Below are 24,696 nucleotides of genomic sequence, written 5' to 3'. Positions count from 1 at the left end.
GACTATGTTCTAAGTAATTTCAAATTTTCAGAAAATGGATAGCTGCCCCTCTGCCCCGCCACATCACTGGGCTGTATCTTGCTGAGAATGGCATGAACTTCAACAATGAGTGCAGTTCATCCATGCAGACAGACATATGCTCAAAGTACATTTACTTAGAAGTTCTTACATTTGTTAGATTTCCAGACTTTATTCAGAATGTTTTCTTGAAATTTTCATGACCAGATAGGTCCCCATATTTGAGGTGTCTGAATGAAAGGTTCCAATGCCTTCTTCGTGATGGCACTTGGTTGATTCGCAGACCTATGAGATCATGTGATTCCTATTGACAATTCAAGAGACTAGATTTTGAGATTATACAAATCAATCCAAGCTCTTAAGACTAAACACACAGAATAAAAGTAAAGTTATCCACAGTGATCTGGATTATATGATCTTTATTATTTTAGAATTCATTGATCTAAAAATCACACATGTCAGATCAAACAGGAGTACCACAGTATGTTTTATTTTTCAGGTATGAATTAGTTCATTAAATTGATATATCCAAAACTTGACTTAGCAGCAAGCATCGGTTCTCCCAAAGAAGCTTAGGTGAAGACAATTCTTTTTATTCATGAGCTCAAAGTCCTACTACTGTCTGATCCACTGTTGTGCTGACATAAAAATGAACTCAGTGAGTAAAGCTAATTGAACACTCAGATCCCAGACTTGGGGCTTCCTATGTTTAATTGGAGTTGAAGCAGTGTTTGTTTTAACCCTCTGTTAGTATTTTGGTTTTTAATCTTAATTCTCAAAGAAGATTAAATGCACATTTGGTAATTATCTAAGACAAAGCCATACCTACTGAAGAATTAAGTGATATTAGTCCCCTACTCTTCATTTAAAGGTAGAACACTTTTAAATGAACCTATAATTTTGAATGTATTTGAATTTCCAATTCATACACCTAGCCAGATCACAGTCTGATGTAAATAATCTGGGTTCTAGAAAATCATCTCAAACATACTTATTGAAATGAAGCCACCGTTCTTTTTGGTGCCATCATTTTGGCCAAATAACAAATAAGCAATTGTTTTCACAGGAGACCATTTAAAAAAGAAAAGATTCTTGATACAGTTAGCAAGTAGGGGAGAGCTTGAATCTGTGCGTCGTAACTAGAGTGTTCTAAGGGAGAAGTAACTGAGCGATCTGACTTTCTACTTCAGTTTGGAATATATGCTTTTAAGATTCACAATAAGTAAAGGTAGTAAAGAAAGGTGTTGATAAATTTTCTTTCTTTTCTAATTCCAGTCATTGGCAAAGAGTTCTGGCGTCAGTTAATGGCAACAGTACAGTGGTGAGCATCTGCATTGTGCTGAGAGGTAGATGGGGACTTGATCCTCGGATTTAATAACAAACTAACTTAAGGTTTAAGCTCAATTTAATATTCCATGGGACATTTTGGAAGTGAAGGCAGATCTTTGGAAACTTTTGTTTTTAGTTATGTAGAGATAAAACAGCTTGATAAAATTAACATCTGCCTTATACTAGTAACAGGTATGCAAAGCAGCCATTTGGTCCCTGGAGAAATACAACACTGTACTTCCAAATTGAAAGGCCCAGCCAATCAAACAGGTATTGGGATGAGTGGTGTCTACAGCCTTACTCCAAAAGCTAGAGCCAGTAGAGGCCTCGACCAGGATATAAATCTATATTGAGATCAACAAATTTACAGAATAATTCCAGTTCAGCTTTGGCTAGGCAGCTGATGACACTTTAGGGTCCACTAACCTCTAGAGATAGCTCTTGCTGCTTTAAGAAGTCTATACATTTAAAATATCAATTAGAACTTCTTCACATAGGAAATGGGAAAGTGCAGGAGGCACACAAAGTATAGAAGTTTGTTTTTAGTGGAGGATGAATTAACTTTCTGAACAAGTTAAGGCTCTAAGGGAAAAAAGCATTCTAAACCATAACCCTAAAAAAACCCTAACCCACTCTGTAACAACACCTTCCAAAAAGCCAAAGATCTTACTTCATCCTTCATCTTAAATGTCAAGTCAGATAATCAGTGCATTCCAAACTCCAGGAGGAAAAGAAAAAGACAACTTTGTTAAAATATAGTAGTGAAGAAAACAGCCAAACTCTTGCTATTAAACAGAGTATTGTGAAGACATTTCTTCCTTTCTTTAACTAGCAGAAAAATACAGATTTAAATAATCCTGACCAGGAGGTTGAGAAAGGAAGTCTTACCATGAACCAAATTTTGTGTTTGCCTCCAATGCAAATGAATTCATTATTTTCTTGAATTTATTTCCTGAAGCAAGTTAGATTCCCTAGCATCTTTGATTTTGCAAATAATGTCAAATTGGCCAAATACAAGTAACTGCAACATATAAAATTATACTTCAGTAGAAATGCTATCATAATTAGACCCAGAGGCTTAAAATTACTTACTAAAAAACATTCTAAACCACATTTTTTTCTTCCAATTACACTTTAACAAAGGAAGGAAAAATAGAAAAAGAAAGGAAATTGGTCCTAATACATTTTTTTTAAAAAAATAAGCGCTACTCATGCCCAAGTTAGCTAGCAATTCACTGAGGTTAGTCTGCTTATCTTAAACAATCAATTGCACACCATTTCCTGGCTTTTGGCCGATGGAAACATAACTTCTGATGGCAGAAAACCAAAAAGCACTAGATTTAATTGGCTACACAGACTGATACCCAGTTCGACTTTTCCTTCTTCCAATCATGTAAGAGATAAAGACAACAATTATAAGGAAGCCCAAGGCCACACCCACTGCAACAGGAATAAGAAAGTTGAGGTCAGAGTCTGCAGAACATTCTTCAGCTGTTAGAAAAGAACAGACAGAATCAAGGAAAGGAAATTAGTAAGGAATGCAATTAAGCAGAAACAGCATTTTGAAAGTGTACATAAGTTAGTCTTTTAGAACATTGCCCCAATTTTCTTATTTTCTCTATATCCACCCAAATATTTCTAAGCGACCAATCCTCTTATAGTTCTCATCAATTCATCTCAAATCACAGCAAACGCCTCAGTACAAAAAGCAGAAGTTAGGGAAGAACAGGAAAAGGTCTAAAACACAGAACTGTACTTGCCTAATATGGGGAGATTTTATGTTTGTGTAATTGCACTGGGGGAAAGAGCTATCATCTACTCTTAAGACCACTTCCTGAGTATTTCCCTGTTCCCTTTCTCCCTTGCCACAACTATTGTTAAAATATAAACAAGAATTCTGTATGAGTAATAAAATTTAAGTTGAAAAGAACTTAGGATCAAAAAACGCAGTATAAAATTGTTCACACAGGCAAGAGGTCACTATCAGGTTATATATGCAGAATCCCATACATTCTATGGGGCCACCAGGAAGGCAGGGTGTGCAACATAGATTTTGAGCTCTGGATTCAGACAGAACTGAGTTTGAATCTTGACTCCATAAATTGTGAGAGGACCCTAGGGGGTCAACTTATTTAAACTGGGCCTCACTTTCCTCATCTGTAAAAGGGGAATAATATCTGTATTATAAAGTATTTGGGGATTACAGACAATTGTACTTCTAAAGCATCGGATACACATCAGGTGATCAGCAAGTGTTCCTTCCTTTCTGTTTCCCCCCCATGACTGTGATCCCATTCAAAGAGGTTTACGTTTTGAAGTAGCAAATAGAGATCAACATAAGAGTGTTTCAGCATATTATTATTAAAAAAGCGAATATTTAGTACTTTAAAATACTTAAAGTTGAGATCATGTGTTATTATTTATTGAAACTAGTACAGAAGCTCAAAGCGCTCCATTTTGATCTCAGAATTTCAAGTTTAAATTAGTTTTACTATCGAGTGACTAGATTTCATTGGGACAATTTTTATCAAAATGCTAATGGTTTTGTTGACCACGAGATATGTAACCTCAGTGAAGTTACTTCCCTTTCTGTAAAATTATAGGGTTAGAGTAAATAACATTTAAGGTGCTTTCCAGTATGAGTCTAATTTAATTAACAAAATGTGATATTTGGTATGATTTATGATTAATAACTTGCATTTTCCTCTAATTTTATCTTTTCCTCCTCTTGTACTTTTGTCATTCATAAAAAAGAAAAACAGTTGCTATGGTTCTGAGTATATGAATTTCAGTTACTAAGGTGGCCTATGTTGAAAGAATTTATTATATTTTAATGAAAGCTTTCAGAGACTAATAGCTGCATTCCAAAATACTCTAATCAGCGAGTTACAGAAATTCTGAACCAGCTAATATATACATAGAATTAATAATTCCAATGTGAAAGTCTTCTCAAGTCTATTAATTAAGCTTCCTTCTTATTTGTTCTTACACTCAGTATCTGTGCTGCACTTACAACAAGGAATATCCTTCAATAGGGGCTATTATCTAGCTCATTTTAATAATGCCAACAGCTTCTTTCTATGGTTCCCCCTCTGCATCGATGCTCTGCCTCGCAGGGTCTGCCTTGAAAAAGCAATGGCCTAGTTGCTATGCTTTACCGCAACCCTTTTGAGATTGCTGTTAGCTTACATTTCATAAGTACCAGTCTGATGACAACACTAAATAGATTTTAATGCTCTAGAGAGCAACAAGATGAGGTAGAGAAACACAACACAATCTGTCCTAATTAGTTCATAGAATATTTCTTCCAATGCTAATCAGGCACCCAAAGGCTAACACAAGGAAAAAAAAAAAGGCAAGTGGTTAAATATGCTTTAATCTTTTCAGTCTCTATAGGTGAAAAACAGAAACAATTTTTAAAATAACTAATTAGAAAATATTGTGGCCCTGGCTGGGTGGCTCGGTTGATTGGAGTGTCATCCTGTGTGTTTGATTCCCACAGGTAGGTTGTGGGTTTGATCCCCAGTTGGGGCACCTATGAGAGGCAAGCAATCAATGTCTGTCTGTCTGTCTGTGTCTCTCTAATCAATAAACATATCCCTGAGTGAGGATTAAAAAAAAACTAATTAGGTTCTACTGTGGCCTTTTGGCTCTATTATTTACACCTAAGGGGGAAAAATCACAAGCCTAAGATACTGACTTCATCCTTAACTTGAACTCAAAGAAATCAATTAAAAATCACATAACCTAAAGAACGTGGTGGTCCTGAGGACATTCAACTGAAAACCAGGTTTGCGTATATCTGATGGGCATTTACGCCACATCAGCATTTAATGAACTATATACAAAGGCACTGCGATGAGTTTAAATCAGTATAGTTCTTATACACTGAAACAGAACACCAGTAGTGAAATAGTATTTATTAATTCTATTAAGAGACAGCTACATATTTTATTCTTATAATGGCCATGTTAATAAGTTTAATATATCTTAGACTGGGATCAAAATTTGCCCAAGGCTTCTTAAGATAGACCTAAAAACACTGCACACCGATGTTCTTTTTAACAAGTCTGTCTTCCGGCCAGTAAAGACAACATTTTTTATTTTAAGTTGATCAAAGAGAACAGTTTTCTATTAATAAAGATTTATCTCAAATGCTAGCACTGATTTAAGCACTGATCAATTTCAACAAATCAATCTTAAGGAGCAAAGTGTTTCAAAATTAAGAGGCAAGAAAATCTTGTTATGTGCATGTGTTTTTATATAATCAATCAAATTGCAGGTTCTAAAACTGCTCATATCCAGTGTGATGGCGCTTGAGACCAATAAAGTAAGCCAGCAACACTAGAATAAGTACTCCTGCCAACGCTGCTCCCACCGCTATGGGCACAAGGAAGTTGTCGTCATCTGCACTGCAGTCTTGAGCTAGATGTGGAGAAAGGACAATTGAGAACAGAAACAATGACAAAATTTCAAATCTGTAAAATTTAAGTTAAAATCAGCACTTCCCAACATATTTTTTTCACCAAAGTAACAAGTCATTGGCATTCATTACCAGCAAATGAGATGCTTCACAGAAGTGATTTTCCAAATAACCAAATCATACACTTTTAAGGACCCCCAAAATGCAGTCATTTTGGGAGATACATAAAATGACCACATACCTCCCAGATTTCTTAAACAGAAGATAATGAATAATATAATTACTTTTTCCTGGATTATCAGCCTGTGAGCTTTCAGAGGCAAACTGTTATGATGTTCTTCTCAGTGGAACACTGCAGTTTGTGAAGTATTAATGACATGAACCAAGTGAACAACTATACTATGCAGACCCAGGAACTCAATGCACGGCAATCCGGGATTATTTAGCAGTGGGGAAAGACTTAAACTGGCCCTGATGGTATAACCGTTTGCCTTAAGATGTTCAATCCAGTGTGAGAGACAAGAAAATCAGGGGTTATAATTTCAAAATGGGCTATAATAGGGGAAGGCAACACACAAAGTGTCATGGGAGGGTTTCAGAGGCACACTCGATTCAGCCTGGTTACACAAGACATACTTTAAAAGAAGTGAAACTGGAGTTGTGTTTTAAAAGATGAACAGGAATTAACCATGCAGGTAATGGGAAAAGGGCATTTCAGGCATAGGGAATGGCAAAGACTAATAAGGAAGGTAAGAAAACATCGCACTTCAGGGGAAATGCAAGAAGGTTGGCATAGGGAGAACATCGGATCAAGTACTCTCGGCAGGGAAAGCAGCAGCTCACAAAGGCCCTCTATGCTGTGGGCAGTTTGCCCCTTATATGAAGGCCAAAAAAAAAAAAAAAAAAAAAAAAGTGCAGCAGGACTTTAAGCAGGATATTTGCTTCAGAAGCTGTGGCAAAGACGACTGGTGGTATTAAGTTAGGAGGCGTCTCTATTGCTACAGTTCAGATGTCCGTTAATCCAGTCCTGTACTGGTTTAACGAACTGCAAATGCTTAAGGGACAGACTAGAGATACAATTAGAAGGCAGAATTGACCAAATAGGTGTCAGCGGTGTGGTAGGAGAAGATAATTGGTTTCCAATTCTACCCATAGCTTAAATGAGTATGCAGATGCTGGTCCCAGCTCATGATGATAGGGAATACAGGAGGAAGAATATATGCATTTCAGTTTTGTTTATAGTTATTTTTTTATTTTTAAAATTTGTGTGCGGGGGGTAGGGTGGAAGAAGGGCATATTCTGTTTTAGATCTGCTGAGTTTAAGATACATGTCCCCAAGTGGTTGATGAACCTAAGTTGTAGTTAAAACCACAAAGATATTTCTTAGTGATGGCAAGTAATAGAAAGAGGACCAGAGGCAAAACCCTTGGGAACACTAATATTTGAGGGATAAAGGAGCAGGAAAAAGAAGTAGAAAAGGCAGGTAGAAAATAGTGCCAATAAAGGAACAGTTTCAAGTAGCGTGGGAGAATAGTGTAAAATGTTAGAGAAGTCTGAGAAATGCCCTTTTGGATCTAGCAGTACAAGGGGTGGGGACTATGAGTCAAATTGCTGCAGGTTTAAGAGTAAACAGGAAGTGATTGGTAGGAGATCAAGAACTTGGGATGGGGAACATAATACTCATTTCAAGAAGTTTAGAACAGAGAGGACAGTAGGGAGGTAATTATAAGGGAGATGTGGGGTTGAGGAAGCGTATCTTCAAGGTGAAAGAGACTTAAATATGTTTATGGGATGAGGGAAAGAGCCATTAGCATTTGACAGGTTGGAGATGCTGAATGGTACAAGGTTTCCTAAGAGGTAGGAGAAATGGGATTCCAGAAGCACTGGAATTCCCAGGAAAAGAAAACCTACTGAGACTGGAGAGGAGAAAGGAATGAAGAGTGCACATGGAGATACATTTGCAAAAAGGGAAAGGCGGCTAGGATGTTGAGTCACCACTTTTCACTATTTTTCCATTTCCTTAGCTCTAATTGCCCTAGTTCTCCTCCTAGCTTGCAATCTACCAGGGATGGATAAATCAGATAATTAAGCTTATTAGAATTTGGGTCGAAAATAAGAATGAACAGGCTACAAGGCAATTCTGATTGTGCTTGCATTTAAGAAATGTGCCAGGCTGGCCTCCAGGGCAATAACTGGGAACAAGATGCAGTCCTGGACTTCACGGACTTTATGACATCAACTGTGGCTGCCAGCTCAATGTTCTTTCTTACTTGCTCCTCGGTTCTATTAAAAATCCAGAAAGCTGAGGTTGCCAGATGTGACTTGTGAATATACGGCATTTGTTAAGAGTACCCCGTTAGCCTCCCCTTTCAATTCCCAAATTATTACCCAGCATATAAACTATTATGTGACATATACCATATAGTATTATGCCTTGGACTTAATATAACTTAAAAAAAATTCATTGGTAGATCAATTTCTAATTCTGACAATGGATTCATAGCCATCTTTCCCAAATTGGGTATTTAACCTAGTACTGAAACAACTTCCATAAATACCGCTGCTAATAAGGCTTTCATGTAAGACAAATATTTCCAGAGTAGATCAAAAAGGCAATTCCACTAATACTAAAACCTTTCTTACTGCTGTTACTGATTTAAAATGCTCTCAATTAGCATGTGAAGCACTAATTTATAACAACTAATGATGTTACACATTCAACCTTTAAGGATTCTTTAAGTAATGGAAAGATATTTTGGTAAAACAGTAATTTTAACAGGATCACATCCTGAAGAAAAGAAAATATCACTTTGTAAGTCATTCTGAACTGTTTGTCTAATGTACACTTGAGACCGCACTGAAAATACTTGGGGGGAAAGGAAGGGTGTACCTGTAGAAGAGTTCAGCAGTCACAGAAGCAGTGAAGATTTGTAAAGATAAAAAAATTCACAGGTATTGAAATTTCAACAAAAAGTTTCTTGTAGATTTAAAAATACTGTTAATCTTTCTACTAGCTCAGAAATCTTTCAAATATAATATTCAGTGGGAAAACTGAGACATACATTTTACAAAATATAAAACAGAAACTCCTTTTAAAAACCAATTGTGTTAAATGTCTCTTTGGAAAAATCAGTGTTAGGAATCACATTCTTATGTGACATCTTTTTTATTATATACCTTTTAGATATATAACCAAACTGAAGTACATCAATACCTGAAAAGTGTGAAAAGATAGCTGAAGCTATTCAGTATCATGTATATATATATACTACTTTCAAAAACAAAATATAGAAATTATTGATACAGAAAGTTAGCTACCAGGGTAAAAGATAGGGAGATGGGAGGGACAGAGATGAGCCCAAGCCAATTTAACATTATCTACCTAAGCAGAGATGAAATGCTGTCATCTTAAAAATAGCTGAGTCTTATAAGAATTCCTCCTGAAAAAGTTAAAGAAACTTAAGATGGTGCTTTTTACACTGTATATAAAGTATGTTCTTGATACATAACAAGGAGCTTATCGGATTCCTTCTAAATATGCTCAAATCTTCACTGAAATGGAAAAGTACTACTCAAAAGAAATAAAGCAACAGGATTTTAAAGCCCTCAGCTTTAAGAGACCCCAGAAGTTAAGCAGCTTGGCAAAGAAGCCACGTGGTAGCTAGTAGTAGAGGTGGGAGCTGTGAAATGAACTGGCAGTCATATGGTTTAACTGGGTAATCCAGAGGAGAGTTATGAGCCATATGGCTACATCTGTGTGTATGTGTATGCTATAGTAAGGTTCAAGTATTTTAGGGTATCTGAGAGAGAGATTGCACACAATCCTATTTTGGTTCAGATCAACAGCTTGGATTGTATGGCCACAATGTACAGCTGCTATGTACAGATATTAAATATCAGACTTATCTTAGGAGTTGAGAGAAGTGCCTAACAAGATATTCTGACACTTTTACTATGAAATAAATACTCTTGATCACTGATTCCCCAGTTGGCTATACACCAGATTCAGCTGGGGAGCTTACAAACACACACGCAAGCACGCACGCACCTCATCCCAGTCCTGCTCAGTTACATCCTCTAGGAATAGAGCTTAGAATCTGAATTTTTATAACAAGCTTCCCAGGTGATTCTTACTCTGTAGCCAGCCCAGCATCAATATAGATCCATGTATGTGACCACTCTCCCAGACAGTAATACTGCAACAGACCATTTTCGAAATAATTTAGTTGTACTTCTAAGCATTTGTAAAGTTTTTCCTTTTGGAAGAAATGGTCATTATGTGGCATACCACGTCTTGAACTTTAACCAACGGGAAAAAATGTAAGCAAATTTCCTTAAGAAATAAAACAATCTTTATTGTTTGTTTTGGAAGCAATATGTCGAGCAAATGGACAAGCAAATATCTAAAGAGAAACACCATACATCAACTAGTGGCTTAGACAGTTGAGAAAAAACATGAGAAGTATTTACATGGACCAGTTTCTTTATACAAATGATAAAACATGAAAAACATGCAGAACCATATAGTGTGAGACCATCAAGGTGTAAACCCAGTAAAGCAAATGAAGCTACAAAAGATACAAAGAACATGTGGCTACAGGAAATAATAATGGAAATAACCGTATATGAACTGGCCCATGTAAAATACAAAAAAATATTCAATGAAGTCAGATTTCCTAGAAAACAGTGCTAATGAGAGGTATTTTAGTATGAATCAGGTATATAGTTAAATGTAGAAACTCTTAGAAATATTAACAGCATTAAGCCACTGCCACCCACTTGTGCTTCTAATTTATATTTTTTTTTAAAAAGCTGCTTTGTTTTGACTCATGAGAAATATCTAAGGTCTACTTTTTATAAGCATTATCCATTCTTCTCAAGTTAATGCTCTTACACTAAGATACTATTTGAATAAAAAGTAATTTTTTAAAATCAGATTTATATTTAGTCCTTAATAAGTGCTTAAGCTGGCAATGCAGCTCAATGTAGCTTTAGGAGGGGGCTGATTAGGAATCTGATTCAGTGCCAGTAAGACTTTCAAGCTACCCTAAACAAGGAGCAAATTTAAGTGGGAGAAGATATTTAGCACTCCAATATAACTCAAAAGATAATTATAGACATACACATACTAACATACAATTGCTTGTGCGTGTGTGTGTGTGCGTGTGTTTTAGCTACCAAATTAACTCAACATCCATAATATTTTGGAACCCAGACATTTTCTAGTGAATAGGGGTACACATAATCTCCCATCCAAAAAAAACTCAGATACCTTTGGTATATGGCTGTATGTTAACAATTTCTAAATATTTGCTCAGTCATTCCAACAAAAAAAAATCTACAAACAGCAAGAAATACTTGATGTGTTAACTATGAAGCTGAAATGTTTTGTTTTCTCATATAAACATTAGGTGGTGTATGGTAAATGGACAATTGGTGCATATCCCCAGAGGACAAAACTGAACACAAATACATGAATTAATAATGATTCTACCATAATGAGCAATAATAATGTAAGTTTTGATTAGCACAGAACCATTTAAACGGGAAAGCCCAATTAGTAAATGTTATAGCAATCAGTGTAAGCTGGAAACAAAGAATAACTTTTTTAATGGAGAAGACCGAGACTTTTGGGTTAGGTGCAAATTACTTTAAGTGGAAGTGCTCTTCTTTATCTCGATTCTAGGACATACTGGCATTTGTTCTTTAAGGAAAAGAAAAGACAAGAAAGGAATAAAACATACTACCACCACCAAGGATACTGGAAGTCTAAAGAGAAGTCTACATTAACTTTAGCGCTGCAGGTAGAGGCCAATTTACAGGCACAAAGGACTAATGCCCAAACTGGCACTGCCTAGCAATGATCTCTAAAGCACCTAGAAAAAGGATTGAAATGTCCAGCTGGAATAGTCTTGTATCTTGCAATTTAAAAGATTGCAATATCCAGTCCTTTTTAAAAAGGATTAAACAATTAAGCTTAACACCTACTTTAAAATTTCAAAAGCTTTTGTATCTTTTGTCATTACAGCCACATGAAATACAAAAGTATTCAAGAAGCATAGGGAAGCAGTCATTGCTAAGAACAAACAATAACAGACTGCTCAAAACTGGCATATCTCTCATAGGTCAAATATGCAGCAATGTCAAAGCAACTAAGTTAACCTGCAAACAAAAGCACAGGAAAAAATGCAAAGGAGCAAGTACAAATCCGCTGTAGAATGTAATGTCTCAATTCAACCACATGCAAGAAAACAAACTTTTTTAAAACTGTTTTTCCTAAACTTTATATTTCTAGTCATAACATCTAAAGTAAAAATACTGAAACATTAATTCAACCCAATAAAATAGTACTTATTATCCAGGTGATTTTGTACATGTTTTTTGCTGTAGAAATAGCAGATTTAAATCCCTTGGTTGGGGAAACCAAATTCACGTGACCAATTTACAGTTTGTAGTTTTGAGGTCTTTGCATTTATTTTTAAAGAACAAACCCCCCCAAACCAGCGGTTCTAAGATCAGAACTACAACTAAATATACCTTAAATTGAATAGTACTGCATGTTGGAACTTGTACTTGCTTTATTATTTTGGAACAGAGATCACATATGGATTAGTGTTACAGAGTCTGATATCCAGCATAACTCTTTCTTCTGCCAATTAGGTAAGCAATCACTATAACGATAATCAAGCCTGAAAGACCAGCACCAACTACAATTGGTATTAGAATGGTGTCATCATCCAGCGAACACTCCTGGGCTGTAGGTGAGAGAAAGTGTGTAACAAATAATGAGTATAATCAAAAAAGAATGTCCAAAAGTTAAAGATGTTGATTCAAAAGTCAGAAATGTTCTTACAACTTCAACTTTAAATAACTGACACAGGTATGTTTTAAAGATAAAGCTACAGAAAATTATAGACTGTTCTAGAATTAAAATCCTAAAACTTATCTGTCCTTTCATTCACATATGTGTGTATATATGTTCATATATATGAATACATATATACTGATATCTATGAGTAAACACATATGTTCGTGTGTGTTTATTATTTACATTCAAAGTCCTTTGCAAAACAGGAGTATTACTTTATCAAACACGAAGGGAGCTAATCTAGCCCATTTCACTTACTTAGATGAGCCTCTCAGTGGTAAAGTGAATGCCTTTTGGGACACTGAGACCGTATCAGGAAGGTTTAATCATGAGATTAGAAGGGACAGGCTGGCTCTGAAATCCTTTAGAACACAGATTGATAAACTACAACCCATGAGCCAAATTTGGCCCAGCTAAAAATGGCTTTTAAACATTTCTAAGTGGTTGAAAAGAAACAAAAGAAGAATATTTTGAGAAATGAGAATTATATGAAATCCAAATTTCAGTATTCACAAATAAAGTTTTATTGGAACACAGCCACACTCACTGGTTTATTGCCAATGGCTGTTTTTGTGCTTCAAGAGCAGAGTTGAATAATTGTGACAGAGACCAGATGGCCTTCAAACCTAAAACACTTACTGTCTGGGTCTTTACAGAGAAGTATACAGATCCCTGACAGAGAGTACATGATTTTAGTGACTGCAAAAGTCAAGAAACTGGGACCTCTTACTAATTTGAGTATGTTTATTGTATTTATCAATGTGGTCAGGACTGGCAGTCCACAGGGGCTATTTTTTCTATTTCTAGGGAGTAGTGCGATCCAATAACATCCAAATGACACCCTTTTACCTTAGTGCAAGTGTATTTCCTCTTCCTTATATAGTCAAGTATTACCAATGCGTTGTTTTTACAGGTACCCACAGTCAAGAGCCTAACCTCACATATTGATGATGCATTATCATTCAATACAAGGGTTGGCAAAATTAGGTTTACAGTTGTTCATATGGAAAAATATAAATTACTAAACTACGTGTTTCATGTACTCACAATTATAAGCCTACTTTTGCCCACCCCTGTATTAAGTGTTGTATATTTGGGTGACATTTTAAATTCTACGTACATAAAAACCAAAGTTTCAAATTAGAGAAAGAACAGAGCTCTTCTCTTATTACAGCTGACTAGCTATACAGGCTTGAGCTGATATTACACTGCAAGTGATTTTAAATTCTGAACACAAATCTGGACCTAAAATTAAGGTAATAATATAGAGGAACTAGATAAAGACTCAAGGAGAGAACTATTAAAGGACCAAAATAATTGAAGTAAAAAAGAAAAACAGACAAAAGGGAAAATGACTTTTTTGAAAAAGTTTTGTAAGTGTGATTAGCCTCTCAAGTCACATGAATGGTAAGGTGCAAAGAACCTACTTTATTTTGACCCAACCAAGCCAGGCTGGGTTTTCAGCACTACTGCAAAAGCACTTGAATGGCACAAAGCATATTTACTTTTAAACACGGCTTCTACATTTCCTTCTAAACCATGGAATTAATTGTTAGAAATTCTGTGGACGTGGATGACTGGAATAGCTGTGTTCAGCAGAGCTGCAATCCACAAACCCCCAATTTTAAGTACATGGTTTAAAAGAAAAGTCAATTAAAGAATTTTATCTACTTTTTTTCCTTCGTGCAAATTTTAATCTTGTAATGCCAAATGCATCTTTAATATTCATATAAACACACTGTAATTAGCCCTTCACAAAGGTTTGAGGAAAAGGCAGAAAACTGTACTTGAACAACAATAAAAAAATGTTAAAGTAAAAAAAAAACTAAAAAAATAAATAAAAATAAAAATCTGACAGACACCATCATTAGGACTGAGTAGATCTTCAAAAAGACTCATTCACACTGGCACATACTTTTAAAACTCTCCAGATCATTCTGGCTGGCCAAACACAGTTCATGATACCGGAGGCTTTGGTACCACAATCTTTCGTCTCAGCAAATATGACCAAACTGCTTTTATTCGAGTATGAAAATGTTTCCAGCTAGAAGATGGGCCCAAGGCAGATGAGAGACGCCTGAAGCTGCTGTTTCCAAGTGCCATCCTTCCCACAAACTAAAACTGTGGGAAGCACCCCTACCTTAAGTAAAGCTCACTTAAACCTTCTCTCAGTTTTTAGCTCTTAAGAACTTTGTTGCAAATGGTTTTCAGATCACAAAAAAATCTATTTTAAGCAAAATGGTGGGCCAAATACAGAATGACACAACTTGCCCAAGGCTTTAAGAATTCTATAGCGGAGTTGAGAGGTGAATTCATACTTCTCTATATCATTGCTTAAACTTTCCGAGACTCAAAGGAAAAGTCAATGTAAACCATCAATTATTAATAAAACTTGCTTGATTCTTACCTGTAGAATACTTTCCTTTTATTACATTGAAAGGCTGAACCCTTAGATCAAAGGTATTTATCTGAAATGCTTCAGACACTGAAACCGTCTGCTCTTTCCTGCACATGTAAGAACTTCCCAGGGGGGCATCCCAGTAGCTGAGATTGTTATTTCCAAAGCTGAAAACTTTAAAGGAAAAAAATATGTTAGTAACTTATCAAATCAACATAAAAAGCGGGACAGTCCTCAAGATATTTCACTGAAGTACACAGAGCTTGGAGTACAGGGTCTACCCACAAAAAGCAATTCTTCCAATCACTAGGTTCCCTATCTTCCTTTTTTTTCTTTTTTTAAAATTTAAGTATACTTGGTATATAATATTAGTTATATTAGTTTCATGTGTATAATATACTGATTCAATATTTCTACACCTTACAATGTGATCACCCTACTAATTCTAGTCACCATCTCTCTTTCTATAGATGTTCCTATAGTCTAAAAATCAGTCACGTCCTTAACTATTATCAACCACTGTTCAAAAATACAATACAGTGTAAAAGATATAATATTATAGTTTTAAGTTACTGAGTTTAAGTTTTGATCAAAGTGTGATTCATCCCAGGGATGCAAGGGCAATATTCGCAAATCAATAAATGAAATATATCACATAAACAAAAGGAAAGAAAAATCACATGATCATACCAATAGATGCAGAAAAAGCATTTGATAAGGTACACCACCCATTTCTGATAAAAACACTCAGCAAACTGGGAATAGATGGAGCATTCCTCAGCATAATAAAGGCCATATATGGGAAAACTAACGCCAACATCATACTCAATGGGCAAAAACTAAAAGCTTTCCCACTAAGATCAGGAACAAGACAAGGTTGTCCACTTTTACCACTTCTATTCAACATAGTATTGGAAGTCCTAGTCACAGCAATCAGACAAGAAAATGAAATAAAAAGCATCCAAGTTGGAAAGGAACAAGTAAAACCATCATTGTTTGCAGATGACATGATAGTGTACATAGAAAACCCTATAGACTCCACCAAAAAACTACTCGACTTAATAAGTGAATTTGGCAAAGCAGGAGGATACAGAGTCAATACTCAGAAATCAAAGGCATTCCTGTACAGCAACAACGAAACTGCAGAATCAGAAATCAGGAAAAAAATCCCATTTGATATAACAACAAGAAAAATAAAGTACCTAGGAATAAACCTAACCAAGGAGGTAAAAGACCTGTACTCAGAAAACTACACAACATTGAAGAAAGAAATTAAGGAAGACACAAACAAATGGAAGCATGTACCATGCTCATGGATTGGAAGAATTAACATCATCAAAATGGCCATACTACCCAAACCGATTTATAGATTCAATGCAATACCTATTAGAGTACCCATGACATATTTCACAGATATAGAACAAACATTTCAGAAATTTATATGGAACCATAAATGACCCCGAATAGCTGCAGCAATTTTGAGAAAGAAGAACAAAGCAGGAGGCATCAGTGTACCTGATATCAAACTGTATTACAAGGCCACTGTCATCAAAACAGCCTGGCACTGGCATTAAAACAGGCACATAGACCTATGGAACAGAACAGAGAGCCCAGAAATAAACTCAAGTCTATACGATCAATTAATATTCGACAAAAGGGGCAGAAGCATAAAATGCAGTAAAAATAGCCTCTTCAACAAATGGTGTTGGGAGATGAGGACACCTACACGCAAAAAAAATGACACTCAACCACCAACTTATACCATACACAGAAATAAACGCAAGATGGATAAAAGCCTTAAATATAAGTCGTGACAACCTAAAAGTCCTTAAGGAGAACGTAAGCAGGAAAATCTCAGATATTCGACACAGCAACATCTTCACTGATATGTCCCCTAGAGCAAGGGACATAAAGGAAAGAATAAACAAATGGGTTCTCGTCAAAAAAAAAAGCTTCTGCATGGCTAAAGAAAACATCAGCAAAATAAAAAGGGAACCAACCGTATGGGAAAATATATTTGCAAATGATACCTCGGACAAGGGTTTGTTCTCCAAAATATATAAAGAACTCATACGACTCCACTCCAGGAAGACAAATAACCCAATTAAAAAATGGGCAAAGGACTTGAACAGACACTTCTCCAAGGAAGACATACACAGGGCCCAGAGACATATGAAAAGATGTTCAGCTTCACTAGCCATCAGAGAGATGCAAATTAAAACCACAATGAGGTACCATCTCACACCAGTCAGAGTGGCCAACATAAATAAATCAACAAACAAATGTTGGGAGAGGATGAGGAGAAAAGGGAACCCTAGTGCACTGTTGGTGGGAATGCACACTGGTGAGGCCACTGTGGAAAACAGTATGGAATTTCCTTAGAAAACTAAAACTGGAACTGCCCTTTGACCCAGCAATTCCGCTGCTGGGATTATACCCTAAGAACCCTGAAACACCAATCCAAAAGAACCTGTGCACCCCAGTGTTCATAGCAGCACAATTTACAATAGCCAAGTGCTGGAAGCAACCTAAGTGCCCATCAGCAAACGAGTAGATCAAAAAACTGTGGTACATTTACACAATGGAATTCTATGCAGCAGAAAGAAAGGAGCTCCTACCCTTTGCAACAGCATGGATGGATCTAGAGAGCATTATGCTAAGTGAAATAAGCCAGGCGGTGAGGGACAAATACCATATGATCTCACCTTTAACAGGAACGTAATCAACAAAACAAACAAGGAAGCAAAACAGAACCAGAGACATGGAAATTAAGAACCAACTGACAGTAATCAGAGGGGAGGTGGGAGGGGATAATGGAGGGAAAAGGGGGAAGGGTTGTCAAGGAACATGTATAAAGGACACATGGACAAAGCGAAAGGGGGATTGGATCAAGGGTGGGAGTGGGTATGTCTGGGGCGGGGGGGCAATAGGGAGGGAAACAGAGACCACTGTACATGAACAATAATAAGAAATATTAAAAATAAATTAATTAGCCCTGGCTAGTGTGGCTCAGTGGGTTGATGGCTGGTCTGCGAACCAAAGGGTCATGCATTCGATGCCCAGTCTAGGGCACATGCCTGGGTGTCTGGCCAGGTCCCCAATATGGGGCACAGGAGAGGCAACCACATATTGACACTTCTCTCCCTCTGTTCCCCATTCTCTAAAAATAAATAAATAAAATCTTAAAAAATATAACATTAAAAAACTAAGTTGTGATGAAGGTATGGTTTTCACATGAAATCTTCTGTCCCATTAAAAAAGGCAGTATTTGGCCCTGGCTGGTGTTGCTCAGTGGATTGAGTGCCGGCCTGCGAACTAAGGGTCATGGGTTCAATTCCCAGTCAGGGCACATGCCTGGGTTGCAGCCATGTCCCCAGCATGGGGCGCACAAGAGGCAACCACACATTGATGTTTCTCTCCCTCTCTTTCTCCCTTCCCCTGTCTAAAAATAAATAAATAAATAACATCTTTAAAAAAAAAGGCACTATTGGTAACAAGACAATCATGGTTTCTCTTCCTTCAGTGTAACCCACACTTTTTCCCAAGGCCAATAATTTTGCTTACCAGATCCATTAACCAAATACATGCTGACATTCACTTCCTTCAAATAGAATCGGTTTTCATTTTTCTGTTTAAAAAAGAGTTTGCAGTTAATCAACACATCACAACTGTGTACAGGTACAATTACAATCTATAGAAGTAAAACAATCTAACACTATTACCCAAAAGGTAAAAAATACTATCAGTTAGACCCGGTCAACTGAAGAAATTTTAACTAAAAGAACTGAAAATGTGACAGAAACCCCTTCCCTCTGCATTTTGTTTCCCATTCTTGGACCAGAGGTGTAGTTATGTGGTTCTCAGACACGCAACAATTCATTTCCTCCATTTTATTCCTCGCGTCACTTGCTAAGCCCTCACCACCTCTAGCCTGGATCACAATAGCATCTTATCTAGAGCTCTCTGCCTTTCAGCCTCTCCAGCTCAGTGTTTCCTTCACTGCTATTATTTTTCTGAAGCGCTCATCTGATCAGCCAGTCATTCCACTTATGTCAGAGCTTAGTATGTACAAAGGAACATATGAAGTGCTTGAGGGAGCAAAATGAACCAGACTTGAATCCTGCCACCACGTTTGCAATCTGCCAGGGAAGATAAATACAGTAGTTCCCCATTATCCAATTTCATGTTCTGCAGTTTTGCTCGTGTGCAGTCAGTCAACCACAGTACAAAAATATTAAATGGAATATTCAAGGTGTTTGGGGAGAGAGAGAAAAAGAGAGAGAGAGAGAGATGACATTCACATAACTTATATTACAGTATATTAGTCTAATTGTTCTTTTATTCTTTATTGTTAATCTCCTACTGTGACCAATTTGTACATTAAATTTATCTTAAGTATGTACATATAGTAAAAAAATAGTCTATATAGGGTTTGGTACTATCCGTGGTTTCAGGCATCCCCTGGGGGTCTTGGAATGTTCCAGTGGGTCTTGAAATGCAATATTAATTCACTGGTCATGTATGTACTATAACAGAAAAATGACTTGAATGTTAAAAAAGGGAAGATTTTTTTGTAAACCTTTCCAAAATATAGTTAGCTATAATCTTCAATTATTCAGCATATATTCTCCATACAGAAAAAAAAGGTTTTAGACTAAAGAAACCAAGTTCATATATAAAAAATATTAACAGACCTAACTTTAAATAAGTGTACATACTATAGCCCTGGCTGGTGTGGCTCAATGGATTGAGCGCCAGCCTGCAAACCAGAGTTGCCAGTTCAATTCCCAGTCAGGGCACATGCCTGGGTTGCAGGCCAGGTCCCCCCAGTAGGGGGTACGTGAGAGTCAGCCACACATTGATGTTTCTCTCTCTCTTTCTCCTTCCCTTCCCCTCTCTCTAAAAATAAATAAATAAAACCTTTAAAAAATAAATGTATATATTGGAAATATGTGTGTGTGTACAGTAAATACATAACCATGTTATAAAAAGAAAGTGATAAATTATGAAAATGAAACAGAGAGAAATTACTTCAAACTAGGGGAGGAGCAAAAGTGATGCAAGCTTAGGGATAGGCCGTTTGAATTGGGTAGAATTCGCTGGGGAGAATTCAATCAGGAAACAAGCAGAAAAGGGTACTCAACAGGGTAACAACGTGAGTAAAGGTAGAAGATAACTGTAATAACAAGTACACTGGAATCTGCGGATTTACTAAATGCTAAGCATTGTTCTTAAAACTTTACATATGAAGCTTCACTGAATAATTACAACACCTCATTTTGAGATGTGGTAATCAAAGTGAGTAGATGTTAAGTAATGTCCCCAGAAGCTATATGGTTAGTAGTCAGTGAGCTGGGATTTGAGCCAAGGAAGTCTGGCTGCAGAGCCTATGTGCTGGTTACTACCATGCTCTCCTACTTCACTGGATTATACATAGGGAAACAGGGTGAGGGAAGCATGAGATTCATGAAGAGGGAACAAAGGAAACAAAGCTGGATATGCAGGTTACCTTGCACGGTGGTGGGGTGGGGCGAGGGGCTACAACTACTCTGCCAGGGAATTTAGATGTTAGCTTGCTGGCAAAACAGAACCACTGAAGGTTTCTGTCAGGAAAGGCTGTGCTTCTGTCAGAAGATTAAACTGATACAGAAAACTGAGGGAGGGGAGGAAGAAGAGGGACTAGTGAAGGAGGCCGAACAGTCCAGGTAAGAGGTAATGCAGGCTGGAATCAGGGGAAAGGCAGTGGGGAATGAAAACAAGAGGACACTCTGAGAAATTTCAGAAGGAAGCATAAAGGAATATTTGACTACCTTATCACATCTCCCCTCTGCTTAGGCTATGTCTTGGCTTGGCATTCAAGGCTCTCCACAATCTGTCCCAACTGCTCTTCCACATTTATCTTTCACTAAACATGTTACATGCCTCATTTTCCTGGCTGGTCTCGACTGTATTCTTTTATCCATGGATAACCTGTACTTTTACACTTTCTCCCCTTGTATACAAATCTGACCCATCCTTGAAGTTCTAGCTCAAATGTCATCTCTTCCATTAAACCTTCCTGACCCACCGCCCGCCAGAATGAACCGCTCCCTGTCCTCTACACTCGCACAGCACCTTGTGTTTTCCTCTGGTCGAGCACTCATCCCACTTTGTATGCACCTCCTGCAGACCACAGAGTCAAGGTCAAAAGCCTCAGCATGGCATTCAAGGCCTTCCACAAAAACTAACTATTTGTCCATTTCTATCCTTGCCACCAAACTGTGGTCACCTTAAGGATACAGGCCTTCTAAAAAAAAAAAAAAAAAAGGAACGCAGGCCTTCTTTTTATCCTATGATAGCATCCTGCGCATAACACACTCAAATTCAATAAATTCTTAGGAAGCACTGTCGTGACAGGGTTGAAGGTAAGATGTATCCCACTGAACTGTGGGGACATTACAGGTGCTCCCTGAATTTTCAAAGTGCCTAGAGCATGGTTAAAATATCACTATCTTGGATTACATTTGAAAGTAGTCTGCTGTGCAAATTCAATGTTGTAATTATCTACTATTTCCACATGAGAGTCAGAAGAAACCGTGGGCCTCTTAGTATCTTACCAGCTAGAAAGATCAAACTCAATCACTCAAAAGGGAATGAACCTACAGTATTAGTTTCCTCATTCTTATTGACTATAATATAATCACCACGCAATAACTTTAAAAGAATGTGTCTGCGGAGGCCTGCTGTCACCACATTGAAAAGGCGTAACTAGATGGTTTTAATAGTAACTCACTGGTCATATACGTATTATAACAGAAGAATGATTTGAATATTAGAAAAAGGAAGATTTTTGTAAACCTTTCTAAAATATAGTTGTCTAATATAATCCTCAATTCTTGGCATAGACAGGCCATGGAGAAAAAGGCTTTAGACTCAGGAAACCAACTTTAGATACAAAACAACAATAGACCTAACTTTTTCTATATCAGACATTCAAACTATTTCCCCATCCCTTAGATAAACGATGTCATTTGAAAGCAGAACTGTTTTCTACCCACTTATACAATAACTGAATTTGAGAACTGTTGGTGGTTCAACATTTTCCATCACTGATAAGTATCCCCTCTTTTCCATTCCCATTCGCTATAATGTGCGTGTGTGTATGTACGCATGCACACACCCCCCTCAAAAAATGTGGGGATAATAATTGCTTCCGAAAAGGTGAGAATAAAGGCTCCTAATGATTCATTTATGCTAGCAAGAAGTAGAGAAAGTATGCTTCACCTGGAACTTTCGGTTTCAGATTCAGCCCTTGATACAAGCGTGAACAACAAAAAGCTGGATGCCGCCATTATAAACTGTCCTGATTTAAGGCACTAATGCACTCAAAGTACTTATACGGAGCCTTGTACATACCAAGGATTCAATAAATGTTAGCTGTTGTTACTGATACTATTACAAGTAGTACAGCCTCCAAAAACCATAAAATATTATAGTAGACAAACAAGAGTTTTCTAACAAATAACAGAAAAAAATCATTACATTATAGATATTACTTTATCTTTTATATATTTAATACATGTAGTAAATATACTTTCTAACCTCTCCATATACACTTTATATATATGGAGAGATTAGAAAGGTTTTTTTTTTGATGTGGGTTAATTCTTGCTCCTACCCTAAGGTCTATGTAAGAGCAGAATGGCCACGACTGGTGAACATTAATGTAAGAATCCAGCCCATAGATCACTGAGGTGACCCTGAAGGATTAACAGGAATCAATGGACTACACCGCATAATGAAATAGTGTTGAAATGGAAAATAGAGCTAAATATCCCCCCAACACACACACACTCTCTCTACCTATTTTTACTTTCAGATGTGTTTCTAAGAGAATGAACCTAATTTTAGAAAAATCTATTACTCACCACAGCAAAGACAAAGTCAAGATACTTAATGTTGCTGCTGTTCAGCCTAAGTACAGCGGTCTGAGAATGGCAGCTGCCAGTGAAGTCCGTTGTATTGGGGTTGATGTTAATAATTGAAGTGACCTTTAGGGGAACAAGGCAGGGAAGGGTAGAGATCAACCATAAATGTCAACAAGAAAACCTTACACTCTAATAAGACCAACTTTAGTGCGGAACAAAAAAAAATCCTTTTGCCTCGATATTTAGGTTTATGGTGTCTTACATTCAAACAAAGTTGGCACAGGCTCTCCAGCTATGAGTCAGATGACTCAAAAAATGAAAAACAAGACAAAAGCTTCCTTGGTAATGAGCCAAATGAAAATACACTTATTTTATGGACCATAAGAGCCATTTCTCTGGCTTAAGCCATAGGACTCTGGAAATGGGATTTGTTTGTTGCTATGCCTTCTGTATTCTCAGTGGAACATGGCAACTACAAGTTACCTCAGGCAGGTCTGCGTGATTCAAGTCACCAAAGAGCTGAGGAAACAGCTAGCAGCACTGTTCCCATGCATCAGCCTGCAGTAACTCCAAAGTCATCAAAACTCAATGAGTCAACATCAGATTTCCATTTAAAATGCCATCATTCTAGTAACACTACTCTTAAGCTGAATGTAGCATATACGGCTTGAAAGGAGATGCACATAGAATGTATTCATGAAAATAAATAGCCATACTTTATCGTGAGTGACACAGACAACCATACCTTATCTTGGGTTATGTTCAGCTGCAGCCCCATTGTAGCCAGAAGACAAGTGTCATTGCCATTTTTAACCGAATAGGATCCAGTCTCTGGTTTTTCCTTTGGAGTAGGTGTTGTAGTAGGAGATGGCAAAGTGGTGGGAACAATGGGCACCACAGTGGTTGAAGTTTTATCTTTATCACACAGAAACTCTATAAGCAAAGGACAGAATAAACTAAAGTAGATGTTTCCCTAATTCGTAAGGCCAGGAAATAGTTGCCAGGGAAAAGCCAACTATTTCTCACAACAGAGGTCCAAAACAAGGGAAGGGAGTACCTTGATAGTATATTTTTAAGTAAATGAGGCAGAGTTCTCAAGCTGCTGCTTCATATGCAGACAATGTCTAAGAGTTAGGACACAGCAGACAGGCTCCAGACACATCCAAATGCTTTATATTCTACTCACACGTGGCTGGCCGCACATCCATCTTTTCAGAGCCTTAAGTCCCTTCATTCCCAAAGAACTTCACCTGCCTCTTATGTGAATATAAGAGATTTCAGTTTGAAAACATTTTGCCCCAACCTAGGCCTGCCCTCTTCTCTTTCACATACCACCACTACCAGGAAGGATACTGTTTACCAGAAGAACATTTAGAAATCATTGAAGGATTTAAATATAAATGAACCTTTTATTTGTGTTACCCTACAGCAAATCATAGGCATTTCGAACCTCTTTCTAGGAAGTGTTGGTAGTTTCCTAGAACTGGTGAGTGAGAAATTATTACATTTCCATAAAGTCATATGCAAGTTACAAAACCCATGAATAAAATTCAAGATTAGTGCCAGAAATCTAATTTCTATGCTTTTGCCTTGATCATCAAAAGCAAAAGAGCTGAGGATCAAATACAACACTATTTGAGGATTTGTTTAAACAAAGAGTAGGTTGGATCAGCTGGAAACCCTATGGGTAGAGCATTTTAAAATACCATTCCATAACAGGTACATTATAAACTTAAAATTACAAATTCTGTAA

General features: G+C 37.1%; 1 protein-coding gene across 3 annotated transcripts in view; it reads right to left on the bottom strand.

Annotated features, from left to right (window-relative positions):
* Positions 1 to 637: 637 nt before the first annotated feature.
* Positions 638 to 24,696, bottom strand: part of LAMP2 (lysosomal associated membrane protein 2) — a 40,356-nt gene continuing 16,297 nt past the window's right edge. Inside the window, exons 5-9 of one of the 3 annotated variants that reach the window (XM_024566623.3) lie at positions 23,689 to 23,876; positions 22,944 to 23,066; positions 18,601 to 18,664; positions 15,046 to 15,210; positions 638 to 2,838 (exon numbers count right to left, since the gene is read on the bottom strand). In XM_024566623.3, the coding sequence (XP_024422391.2) occupies positions 2,696 to 2,838; positions 15,046 to 15,210; positions 18,601 to 18,664; positions 22,944 to 23,066; positions 23,689 to 23,876 (683 nt within the window). In that variant the 3' untranslated portion in view covers positions 638 to 2,695. Of the gene's footprint in view, positions 2,839 to 5,252; positions 5,773 to 10,099; positions 12,532 to 15,045; positions 15,211 to 18,600; positions 18,665 to 22,943; positions 23,067 to 23,688; positions 23,877 to 24,696 lie in introns of those variants that run through there. The other 2 variants (XM_024566624.4, XM_053917101.1) reach the window with 2 other exon arrangements.

This window comes from Desmodus rotundus, chromosome X (genome assembly GCF_022682495.2).
Source record: "Desmodus rotundus isolate HL8 chromosome X, HLdesRot8A.1, whole genome shotgun sequence".
NCBI classification, from domain to species: domain Eukaryota; kingdom Metazoa; phylum Chordata; class Mammalia; order Chiroptera; family Phyllostomidae; genus Desmodus; species Desmodus rotundus.
Note: the sequence above shows the minus strand (reverse complement) of the source record. Positions and strands in the feature narration are given on the sequence as shown.